General features: G+C 49.4%; 1 protein-coding gene across 7 annotated transcripts in view; it reads left to right on the top strand.

The window, feature by feature from the left end:
• The first annotated feature begins 24 nt into the window (after nt 1-24).
• The window catches only part of SGSM2 (small G protein signaling modulator 2), a 35,280-nt gene continuing 23,230 nt past the window's right edge, over nt 25-12,074 (top strand). For 2 of the 7 annotated variants that reach the window (XM_036034391.1, XM_036034390.1), the window contains exons 1-2: nt 35-340; nt 4,142-4,217. In XM_036034391.1, the coding sequence (XP_035890284.1) occupies nt 284-340; nt 4,142-4,217 (133 nt within the window). In that variant the 5' untranslated portion in view covers nt 35-283. Of the gene's footprint in view, nt 341-4,141; nt 4,218-12,074 lie in introns of all 7 variants that reach the window. The other 5 variants (XR_004904997.1, XM_036034389.1, XM_036034392.1 and 2 more) reach the window with 5 other exon arrangements.

Below are 12,074 nucleotides of genomic sequence, written 5' to 3'. Positions count from 1 at the left end.
GTGGCGCGCGCCGGGGCGGCAGCCCCGGGTCGCTGAGCGCACCCCCCGCCCCCGGCTGTGGGAAGGGGCCGGGCCAGCTGCCTGACGTCTGTGCTGGGCTCGGAAGATGGCTGCGGAGCCGAGCAACGGGCAGTGGCTGCGGCGGCGGCGGCGGGCGGGGAGCTCAGCGGGCGAGGTCTCCGCCTTGCGCGTGGGGCGCTGAGCGGAGAGGCGCGGAGGCGGCGAGGGTGCGTGGGGGGCTTAGGGGGCCGCTCGGCGCAGCCTCTCCGCCACCCGCAGCACCATGGGCAGCGCGGATCACGCAGTCAAAGAGAAACTGCTGTGGAACGTGAAAAAGGAGGTAAAGTCTGAGCAAGGACCCCCGGGGTCTCGCGTCACTCCCCTAGCGGCCCAGGGGGTGGAAAGGTCCCCGCCCACGGTCTGGCGCGAGCGTTCGCAAGCCCTGGGCGGGGGCGGGGTCCTGGACTACCTGCGGCTCCCCTCCATCTCCGGAATCAGGGGTCAGCGCCCCTCGGCCGGAGGGGCTAGGCCGGTGCTCCCGGGTTTGTTTGCTCCGAGATCCTGCAGCTCCCCACCCTGTGACGGCAGCTGCGACGGGAGACCAAGGTCGGGGGAGGGGTGGAGGCGATTTCTGGAGAACTGAGGCTGCTCATTCATTGCCCGCGCGGACTGGGGAGGGGGCGGGGCCCCGCGCGGGCCTCCTAGAGCGGTGGAACCCGTGATTTGGGGACTTAGCTTTTGTTTGCCCTATACCCCACTCTGGTATCCCTCTGGGAACTGAGTGGCAGCTGCCCAAGGGTTCGCCGCACACCTCACTGCTTATCAATCCACGCCCACCTCGTTACCCAGAGACTGGGTTGTGGGGGGCGAGTTTGAGAATTGTTTTTCAGACTCAGATTTTTTTCCCTTTTGAGGAGCACCCCTCCTCCATGTCGGAAAGAGAAACTAGTCCTCCTCTCTATTAACATCCTTTACGTTGACCCTGCCCTAAAGCCCATTTCAGTTTGGTGGGGGGGTGCCCAAACGAATGACTCACCCCCTTGTGAGAGCTGGAGAGCTCAAACCCGCAGTGTGGATTAGAATAGATTAGGCCTCTGGAGCCATGAACAACTCTGACCTACCTCTGTGTCTGCCAGATGTGTACACTCCACGAAGGCAGGAGACCCTTCTGTTTTGTCCTCTACTCTGTATCCAGGGCCTGGCACACAGTAGGAACTCAATGACTATTTGGTAACTAAATCTACTGATCTTGAAAACTATCAAGACTGTCGAAATGCATACATTTTAGGATAGTCTGGATCTAGTTCTGTGTGATCTTGAATAAATTACTCTCTCTGAATCTTAATTTCTTCACCTCTAAAATAGGGATGATTATACCTACCTCACATATGAAAGTTTACCATAATGGTTTCTAGAGTTTCAGGACTGGAGAAGACTGAGAGTTCTAATAAACTCCTGGAGGACTCTAGATGATTCTCCTACATTAACTGTGGCCTGGCTCTTGTGCCCTAACATTTGCTCCTTTCTCTTTCATTGACAAAGAAGTGGTTGAAGCCATCACCTTTTCAGCTGTGTGCAAGGAGCTCCTTTGTACCGTTGCTGTGAAGTGGCCAAGAAAAAGTTTTTTAGGCTAGGAGTGCATCAAATCAGCACTTAAGCCCTAACTCTGGTCTCCCCAAAGAAAAGGGAAATCTCAAATCTCAGTGATTACCCTCAGGAAACAAGCAGTCTAGTGAGAGAGACTTCCGTGAACAATATAAGCAGTAACAAAAAAGTAGCCATACCCAAACTATGGACAGAGGTGCTAGGATTGTTAGTGTGATCCAAGTTTTGGGTTGGTCAGAGATGATAGGAAAGATTTTTGACAGGACAATGATTCTATTTTCAGTACTTAGAAGGCTGTTTGTACAACTCTAAGAATGATTTTTAAACAAATGTGAGGAATGCCCAGAATATGCCACAGCTATGTATATTGCCTGAAAAAAGTTGACCTGCTTTGAACTTAGTTCCCTTCCCCTTTGAGTACTTGATTTCAAGAGTAGAGACACCCTGGCTGGCGTACCTCAGTGGATTGAGCGCGGGCTGCGAACCAAAGTGTCGTAGGTTCGATTCCCAGTCAGGGTACATGCCTGGGTTGCAGGCCACAGCCCTCAGCAACCGCACATTGATGTTTCTCTCTCTTTCTCCCTCCCTTCCCTCTCTAAAAAATAAAATAAAAATAAAATCTTAAAAAAAAAGAGTAGAGACAGTGGGGATAATTGTAGGCAACTCTGGTTTTTCACAGTAGGCCTCTGGTATCCACATTCTAGGGGCATCTGTAGGTCCTCCTAATCTAAAACTCTGCCCTACCAGCCTCAGGTGCCTACAGGTTTTTGAACTCTGATGTTATGCTCTGTTTAATGCAAAAACCCATTGGTAAGTAATCTGGGAAGCTTTTAAGAGATGTTTTTTTTAAAGATTTTATTTACTTATTTCTAGAGAGGGGGAAGGAAGGGAGAACCCAGGGACCTGGCCCACAACCCAGGCATGTGCCCTGACTGGGAATCAAACCAGCAACCTTCTGTTTTGCAGACCAGTGCTCAATCCACTGAGCCACACCAGCCAGAGCACTTTTAAGAGTTTTTTAGAGCACAGGATTGGTCTGAACCTCCTTTACCTAACTGCTAACCATGAGCAGTTTCCAGCAAGGAGAAGCTTCCATCTCCTACCTCCCTACCCCTAGGCTTTAGAAGCTCAACCACACTTCTAACAGTACAGTCCTAGGTGAGGGACTTAGGAGCAAGGGCAGCATCAGGACATTTCACACCTTGTCCAAAATGAGTGGCAAAACCTAGCTCTGCCCAGAGTTTACTTTATCAAAGATTTTATACTGATCTTGAGGTAATCCATTCCTCTAATCGCTGGGATTAGTATCTGTCTCCTGGCAGTTCCCCCAGGGCATCAGAAGTGCTTGGCTTACATGTTGGGAGCACCTGGAACCTCATATACTGCTGATGGAGTGTAGATTGGTACAACCACTTTGGAAACAATTTGGCAAAATCTAGTCAAGTGGAAAATAATATGTCAGAAATTCCTTGCCTGAAAATATAAATCCAAAGAAATGAGTACCTGTGTTCCCCCAAAGACATATCCAGAATGTTCATGGCAACACCATTCATGACAGCCCCAAATTGGAAACTACCCAAATGTCAGTCAAGCGTGGAGTGTTCACACAATGGAGAATGAACAATCCACAACTACACACAACATGAACAAATCTCACAATCACACCAGGGAGCAAAAGAAACACTGCCACAAAACACTACAATGAGTGATTCCATCTAGCAAAACTACAAAACCCACAAAACTACACCGTGATGCTAGAAGTCAGGATAGTGGTACCCTTGAGGGGAGTGGTGACTAGAAGGAAACTTGGTAGCACGAGGGTGCAGGTCATGTGTTCTGTTTCTAAATCTGGATGCTGGTTTCACAGGTGTGTTCCATTTGAAAATTCATCAGGCTGTATAATTGTGATATATACCCTTTTCTATATGTTTACTACATGCCAATAAAGGAAGTTGTGCGTATGTGTGTGTGCAAGTGCTTTCTTAAAGATGTAACTGCTTACTTTATAAGGTATTTGGAAGCTTTTACATCTGGGTAGGAACCCAAACATCAGGGTGTTCCCTGGACAGAAAGAAAGCTGGGCTTGTGAGCATGTGGAAAGTATCCCTGAGGCCTGGATGGGGACCTACCCCTAATCTCAGAGAAGGGGGAGAAAAAGAGGGCCAGGTTGTTTATCCACAGCCCATACTGAGACAGTTTGTCCCTAAAGGACAGTGCGTCTGCCCGGAAGCCCTTCTCCAGTGAAGTACAGATGAGCAAACAGCATCCTATCCCTGTCCTCCACACCAGGCACTTCCTCCTGGGCTGGAACATCGGGATTGAGTGCTTGGTGGGCTTATAGTACCTCTTTCCCTGGCTGCCTTTCCAAGATGCTTAGAGCTGTCTGTGCTGAGGAAACTTTGCTTCCCCACCCCTCCCATCCTGTGATCTACTCTGCAAGTGTCCAAACTCAGACAGGATGGTAGAGCCACACTATTTACTTGCCCACAGGCCTTTGATCAGGGAAAAAATGGCGATACTGCCCTTTTGTCTACAGGTAAAGCAAATCATGGAGGAGGCTGTCACCAGGAAGTTTGTGCATGAAGACAGCAGCCACATCATTGCTCTGTGTGGTGAGTGACCGGGGGACAGTGGGAGAGGGGTTTCAAACTGAAAACATTGTCCTGGGGCCAGGAAAAGATGGGACCTCCGGTGTCATAATTTTTAAGTCTGGGTGCAAGTCAGAATCAACTGAAAAGCTTTTGAAATCTCCCTGGGCCCCATCCCAGACCTACTGAATAAGGATCTTCAGGACCCAGGGATCTACACATGCTTAATTCCCTCAAGCAGCCGTGTTCAAAGTTTAGCATACACCAGAGTGACCTGAAAGGCTTATTAAAACAGTTCCGTGGGTCCCAACACTGGAGTTGCTGGTTCTGGTAGGTCTGGGGTGGGTCTGAGAATTTGCATTTCTAATAAATTTGCAGCTGATGCTGATGCTGCGGGTCCAGGAACCACACTTTAAGAAGCATTGTCCTAGAGCTTGGGAACCACCAGTCTGGTTTATCCTTATGTTAACTTTGGGGAAGGCTTCGTGCTTTTTGAATGCTTTCTGTGCCACATCTACTTTCTCATTAGTCCCACCTGTGTTGCTTCAGCATCCCAAATCTCCAAGCACTTGACTGGATGCAAAACAGTATGGGTGCAGGAGAGGAGGGATAGCCAAAGCCTTCCCACCTAAGAAGGGAGAAAGTCCGTAATAAACCGTCACTTCCCCCTCAATGTGAACAGTTTTGCCTTTGTAGGAACAATCCTGTCTCTACACACAGCAGAGTTTTCTTGCATTTCCAGGGATTTAACCTCCCCTGCAACTCCCTTTCTGAGGAGACACAGAGCCTTTGCCATCTCTATATTGGCCTACGTGGCCTCTGAGATTGGGGTTAGGAGGGAGGTTGTGCATTTCTGACGGGGAGGAAAGAGCAGATATGGAGGGGATACTTTTTGGCGGCAGCGTGGTGAGGCAGACAGAGCTGCTCTTCCCATCAGTCCAGCCCTACAGGCTGAATGTCCACCGGGTGCCAGGTGCCGTTCTCCAGGCAGAGAAGCAGCAGTAAAAAGACGGACAGTCTCTGTCACAGAGGCTTACATCCTGTGGGGAGACAGAAAGCAAATACACACATAAATATATCATGGAATAACAGGCATGGTAACAGCTATGAAGAAAAATAAAGCAGAGAGATGTGGGAGGACGAGCGGGGAGAGGCAGCCTGCCAGCGGAGCCTGAGTGACAGGTGGGAGTCACACACACCCTGGTGCTCTGCTGACTTCTGAAGTCATGTTGGACAAGTTTCTCAACATCTGCCACCTCCACGTGCTCCTCTAAAAATGGGGAGGATTCCCACCTCAGGGGATTTTTGTGGGGATTGAAATGAGGCATGTGAGTGTTCCTAGCCTTGTAAGAGCTCAGAAAATGCCCATCTTTCCTTCTTTGGAATGTTGAGGCTGAAGCCAGGTTTGCAGGATTTGAGTCCCACCATCTCCCTTTCGGGTCAGTTTCCCCTGTTCTTTGAGATGATGTAATGATTCCCACATTTACAAGGAGGAGTCTTTTCTTGGGTAGAACCTATGCTAGAGAAAAACCTGCTAGTCCTGTAATAAGTGGCTCTGAAGAGTATTAGGGCTCTACTCCTTTCTACTGGTACTGTGTTCCCCTGACGTCAGCCACTGTCTGTCATTGTCACTAGAAGGGCTCTGCCGGCAGCCCAGTTTTGAGTGGTTTGATGCTAGGCTTTGTCCAGAGCACCCACAGAAAACAAAATAAATTAGCACAAACAGCTTGTGCATGGGAGCCACGTGTGGGTGTCCATGGGGGAGTGGGGAAAGAGAAGCAGGGAGAAAAGCAATAGGCATCCCACATCAGGCCAATTGGGGTGAGAAGAAACCATTAGCTCTCTTTTAACTTGTCCAGGGGCCCCTAGGAGCCAGTGGGGCTTTTGCTTTTTTCTCCTGCCTGAAAGCTCAGGGCTCTCCAGCAGGAAGGTATTATCCTCAAAAGGGATGATTCTCTTTTGACCAGTTTCAGTTGCTGAAATAGAAGGGTTTATGAATTGGACTCAAGTCACCAGGGTTCACAAGTCAGCCCAGGAGCAGGAGGAACCCTGATCTGCTGGATCTCAGGAGGTGTCTTGGGTCCAGGAGTGCAAACATAATTGTATGGAGGGTCAGGTGAGAAAGGTCCACCAGAAGCTGTCCGGCTGTGAGGCAGCAGGCCTCAGTGGGGACTGGACTGGGCTGAAGTGGACAGCGCTTGCCCTGTTTGAAGAGGCAGCCACCACTCAGCTCCTGCACGAATGCCAGCCCGGGCCTGCCATGGCCTCTGTTTGACTTAAGAGAACCCAGAAGTCTGAGATATATGAAATTTCCCAGTTTTTAAATGCTGGTAGCTAATTTCCCTTTCCAGAAAACTGTGTGGGCCACACAAAAGATATCTGCCAGCCTCTGCCAGTTTGCTGCCTCTGCTGGGGCTTGGTGCACAGTCACGAGGGGGATGTTCCAACGTGCCTGGGTGGGGGCTGCCAACAGTATAAAGCTCAGGCTGGGCCATGTGAGACCCACTGAAAAAGGAATCCTCACGCTTTGTCAGACTTGGTATTCAGTGAGGTAAATCTCAACCCGGGGTCAACCAGGTTGGTTTGAAGCAGTAATTATCAACCTTTTTTCCAGCCTGCAAGCCATTCACATGCATCACACGGTAGACTCATAGTCAGGGGTTCTTGGGGGAGGCAGAAGGAAGAACAATACATTTTGAAGGAAAACTCCACCTCTCTGACTTTTTGAAGATTCTGATATGCCAGTCTCCTTTATCCCCTGGAAAAATGCTCAGGAATACATTTTTAGTCTGAAGTAGATTCAGCCTATACTGAGTCTTACTGTTCTAACCACATCCAGAATTCAGCTTTGTTCTGGGAGAAATGGGCGTGCAGGGAAGGTGCTGAGAGATTGGATCAGGTGAAGGCTGTGGAGCCTGGTTTAACCATGGAGTGGCCACGTGACATTCCCTGGAGCTCTGCGGAATGCTGGGTCCCGGGCCCCTCTGTTCTTGGTAGAGGAGGGCTAGGAAGTGACTGAGGAGGGCAGGGTCTGGGCAAGATGAGCTTCTCTGAATTTTCTTAGAATAGAGACATTTGAACTGGAAACAGAACCTTCCTGGAAAGCCATAGACGTGGAACGGAACAATCCTTGAGTCAAGACTTGGCCCCGGGCAAACTCAGGACAGTTGCACAGGACCCTGGTTCCTTTTACCCATGGTTAAGAATGGGACTCCCAGGACTGGCAAGCGGTGTGCATTTGTTGTGTGTTTGCTCTGGTGGTTCCTAAACCTCCCTGTCCAGAAACCCGTCAGGCCCCCACAGGTAGAGACCTTATGAAGAAGCTTCGCTGGCAAAACCTGGCTGGCAGGGAGGAGTTCTCTGTGTGCTGTTCTCTGACCACACAGCATGGCTGCAGTGCCGCTTCAACTGAGGCAGCCCCCCTGAACACCCAGACCTGAGGATCAGGACCCGTGCAACGCCCCGTCCCGCTGGTGAAGTCTGGGGCTTGGAGAGGAGGCCTAGACCTGCCACTCTAGTTTGTCAGGTCATGTCAGGTTTGCATTTTGTTTCGTGATATGGCCTTTGAAACTCTTACTTTAATGTAGACTTGCCCTTGAATCAGAATAAGGCTTCTGGTTTTCTCCATGGCTTATTGAACCCCCAGGTGTAGGCTAATTATCTCCTGCCACCCCTTCCTCTGGGCACCAGAGGGCAAGGCGCTTCTGACTTTGGCTTGTGGACAAGTCAGGGTTAAGGTTGAACAGCAAATTGTCCCAGGTTTCACCTTTGAACTCTGCATTTGTAATAACAATGTATGTGCTTAAAGAGGGCATACTCAACTTAGGCATCAGCCCAGGAATACTGGTGTTTTCTTTGGACCTGCCCTACCCACTGGCAGGTCTGGGTGTGTCTGCCTCCACAGTACCTCAAAGATGTTGTGGGTTCAGTTTCAGACCACTCACAACAAAGCAAGACATAAGCTTTTTGTTAGTGGAGCATCTCGCCTTCAGTTTGTAAAAAATGCAACATCTAAAAAATGCGACATCTGTGAAGCGTAATATAACAAAGTGCAATAAAACAAGGTGTGCCTGTCCTTCTGTTTGCTCTGTCTGACTGAGTGCTGAGGTTGGATTTTAACCTTTGGTGGTAGAGCGGATTTACATGGTCTGCAGAGAGGTTCCTGGCCTGGTACCTTGGTTCTCAGACTCACAATTGTCTCCTCTCCTCAGGAGGCATTGGGGCAGGCTCCAGGCCTGACCTGGGCAGCCCTGAGCCGCAGTCACCAGGCTCCTCACTCTCCCAGCGCAGATCAAAGATCTGTTAACCGGAGGGCTGCTTCGGGCAGAGGATGAGCTGTAATGGGAGATAGGGGTGGAGTCTGTGGAGCTGGGAACAATATCAGGGCTTTATTAACCCGCTCCCTGTTGCTAAGCAGCTGTCATTAGCCTGGAAGGTCGGATGCAGTGAGCTCCTGTGGGGAATGGCAAGGAAATGCTAATGAGCTAGGGGAGAGGCAGGTGCTACTGAAGGATTGCGTCTCACCTGGGATATTGCAGCCAGAGATATTTTAGCACTGAGATTCAGACTCCAGGCAGTTTTTAGCCTGTCTCTTTTCAGTGAAAGGGATTCCTTCTCTCTTCTTCCCACCCGCACTGAATGAACAGCTCATTCTTAGGGTATCTGGCTTCTACCTTCCCTCCGGAAGTGAATGAGTAGGAAAGAAGGCCCTCTGGGGAACTGGCTCCCCGCACCCCAGTTTGGGCCATGGCTGAGGGCACGTGGCTGTGGTCCACGGCTGAGAGCTTGGAGTCCGGCAGACCTGGGTTTACCCCTGACCCGGCCATTAAGTGTGTGTGCCAGTCTTCAGCCGCTCCAAACCCGCCCCAGAGGGCCGCTGTGTGGATTAAAGGGATGATGCCAGGGAAGTGCGCTGCAGGGGCCAGAGGTGCAGTGGGTGGACGTAGCTGCCATCACACCACCAATGACATTCTACTTGGTTCTCGAAAGTGATCCTACAGGCTTCCCCGTGAAGCCTCCTAGAACCTTCTCCAGGTTTCCGTCTGTCTGGGAATTCACGTTTCTGAGAGTTTGAAGCATCTGGTCAGAGAAATTTGTGCTCCAGGAATTCAATCAGGAAGTTTAAAAAGTACTATGCACATGTTTAAAAAGAATCATCTTTTAGAGATACATACTGAAATATACACACTGAAATATTTATAGATAAAAGTCCATGGTGTCTATTTAAAATTTGCTACCTAGCCCTGGCCAGGTAGCTCATTGGTAAAAGTGTGTCCCGATACACCAAGGTTACTGGTTCGATCCCTGGTCAGGGCACATACAAGAATCAACCAATAAATGTATAAATAAATGGAAAAACAAATCAATGTTTTTCTCTCTCTCTGTCTCAAGTCAATTAAAAAAATTTTTTTAAATTTAATTTAATAAATACATTTTATTTATTTATTTATTTAAGATTTTATTTATTTATTTTTAGAGAGGGAAGGGAGGGAGAAAGAGAGAGAGAGAAACATCAATGTGCGGTTGCTGGGGGCCGTGGCCTGCAACCCAGGCATGTGCCCTGACTGGGAATCGAACCTGCGATGCTTTGGTTTGCAGCCCGAGCTCAATCCACTGAGCTACGCCAGCCAGGGCTAAAAAAATTTTTTAATGAAATTTGCATCAAAATAATCTGGGGCACCCTGGCTGGTGTGGCTCAGTGGATTGAACGCCAGCCTGAGAACCGAAAGATCACCAGTTTGACTCCCAGTCAGGGTACATGCCTGGGTTGCAGTCCAGGTCCCCAGTAGGGGGCACATGAGAGGCAACCACACATTGATGTTTCTCTTCCTTTCTTTCTCCCTCCCTTTTCCTCTCTCTAAAAAGAAAATAAATAAAATCTTAAAAAAAAAAGATTTTATTTGTTTATTTTTAGAAGGGAAGGGAGGGAGATAGAGAGAGAGAGAAACATCAATATGCGGTTGCTGGGGGTTATGGCCTGCAACCCAGGCATGTACCCTGACTGGGAATCGAACCTGGGACACTTTGGTTCCCAGTCCGCGCTCAATCCACTGAGCTATGCCAGCCAGGGCAGAAAATAAATAAAATCTTTTAAAAAGTTTTTTTAAATAATCTGGGGACAAGCGAAAGAGTGGTTGGAGTTGGCATAACTGAAACAAGGTTGCCCATGACTTTGTCATTGCTTAAGTGAGGGCTCAGGGTTCATCGTATTGTCTTCTTTTGTGTCTGTTTGGAATTTTTCATAATGAAGTGTTTTTCATAAAGAGGGGAACAATGAGAGGATGGGAGAAGGAAGAGATAGAGTTAGTGAATATAGATAACTTCCCTGAGAAATTTTACATAAAGAGGAGCAGCTGAATGGTTCAACACCTGACTGGGGATGTAGGGCCAAGGTAGGTGATAGTGGTGGTGGTGCCTTTTTTTTTTAAGTTGGAAAAATTACAGAATGTTTATATACAAATGGAAAGTATCTCATAGGGAAACATTAAAGATACAGGAAAGAGAGTGGATGTTTGCTGGAGCTACACCCTTGAGAGGTGGAACAGGCAGCCTTCGGAAGGAGGGGCACCCCGACCATCTGCAGGCACAGGAGGGAAGGCACCAAGGTTCATGGTCACCTTCAGTGTGCTAGGTGTAATCACAGAGCCATTTGCACCTCTGCATATGCTTTGCCTTCAGTCAACACCTATTGAGTTGCCTGTTCTTTTCCCCAATTGCAGCTGAAGCGCAGAGAGACTTAGTGATTTGCACAAAGTCAAACAGCTAGTAAGGAAAGCATTTCAACCTGTATCTGTCTTGCTGTAAAGCCTAAGCTGCCCAGGGATGGATCTACCCGTGAGGCCTGCCCAGTGGCAGAGCCTGGAGGAGTGGGGCATTGAGGAGCAGTTAGCTGTGAGGGAGACACAGCTCCGGTCACCAAACATGGTGTCCATAGATAGTCTGGGAGGCAGTGTGCCCCTTGCCAAGCTGCACAAGGCCAGCATTGGCCTGGTTCCCTGGGAAGCCTTTGGAGTACTACGCCTGCTGGCCCTGCCCTGCACTCCCAGTGGGGCGAGGAAGATGCGTATGTGAGGTATGAATTTCATTTCCCTCATCTGCTTGGTTCTGCAATATCAGGGCAATGCTTTCTTGTTCTAGGGTGTTGAACAAAGCTGAATGCTGCCCCCTCAAACTGAAGCAAACAGCCATCATCACCCAGTGGAGACTGAGGGAAAATGTACCCTGGTTATCACAGAAAGGCTCGTTCTGAGTCCGGGGGGTGGAGGTACCAGCCCGGGGAGCTGGGAGGAGCGAGGCTGAGGACACCGGTCCCGGCCTGGCCTCTTTGCTCCTCCCACCTCCTCGCTGCAGGTAAACATTGACTTCCTCCCTTAGCAGTTAAAGGAAGTTCCTAACTTAAAAAGAGGCCACCCATCCCACCTTTTCCTTTCTCACCAGCAAGGCTGCACCTCTTCTGATAGTCTTGGTCCCACCACACAAGGCTTTTAAAAATTCTGCTCTGGCCCTGGCTGGCGTAGCTCAGTGGATTGAGTGCGGGCAGGGAACCAAAGTGTCCCAGGTTCGATTCCCAGCCAGGGTACACTCCTGGGTTGCAGGCCATGACCCCCAGCAACTGCACATTGATGCATTGATGTATTGATGTTTCCCTCTCTCTCTCTCTCTCTCTCTCTCTCTCTCTCTCTCCCTCCCTCCCTCCCTCCCTTCCCTCTCTAAAAATAAATAAATAAAATCTTAAAAAAAAAATTCTGCTCTGAGTAAAGTCCCCAAACCTGTGGCTGGCTGCTCCACCCCTTGCTTTCCTCACTGGGGCTCTATGGCAACCACAACAGAACTCTCCCCTTGCACAGGTAGCAGCTGGCAGAGGTGGGAGGGGAGAGCAGG

Source organism: Phyllostomus discolor, chromosome 8, assembly GCF_004126475.2.
Source record: "Phyllostomus discolor isolate MPI-MPIP mPhyDis1 chromosome 8, mPhyDis1.pri.v3, whole genome shotgun sequence".
Lineage (NCBI taxonomy): Eukaryota > Metazoa > Chordata > Mammalia > Chiroptera > Phyllostomidae > Phyllostomus > Phyllostomus discolor.
The sequence above is the reverse complement of the archived record's forward strand: the minus strand, read 5'-3'. Positions and strand labels throughout refer to the sequence as shown.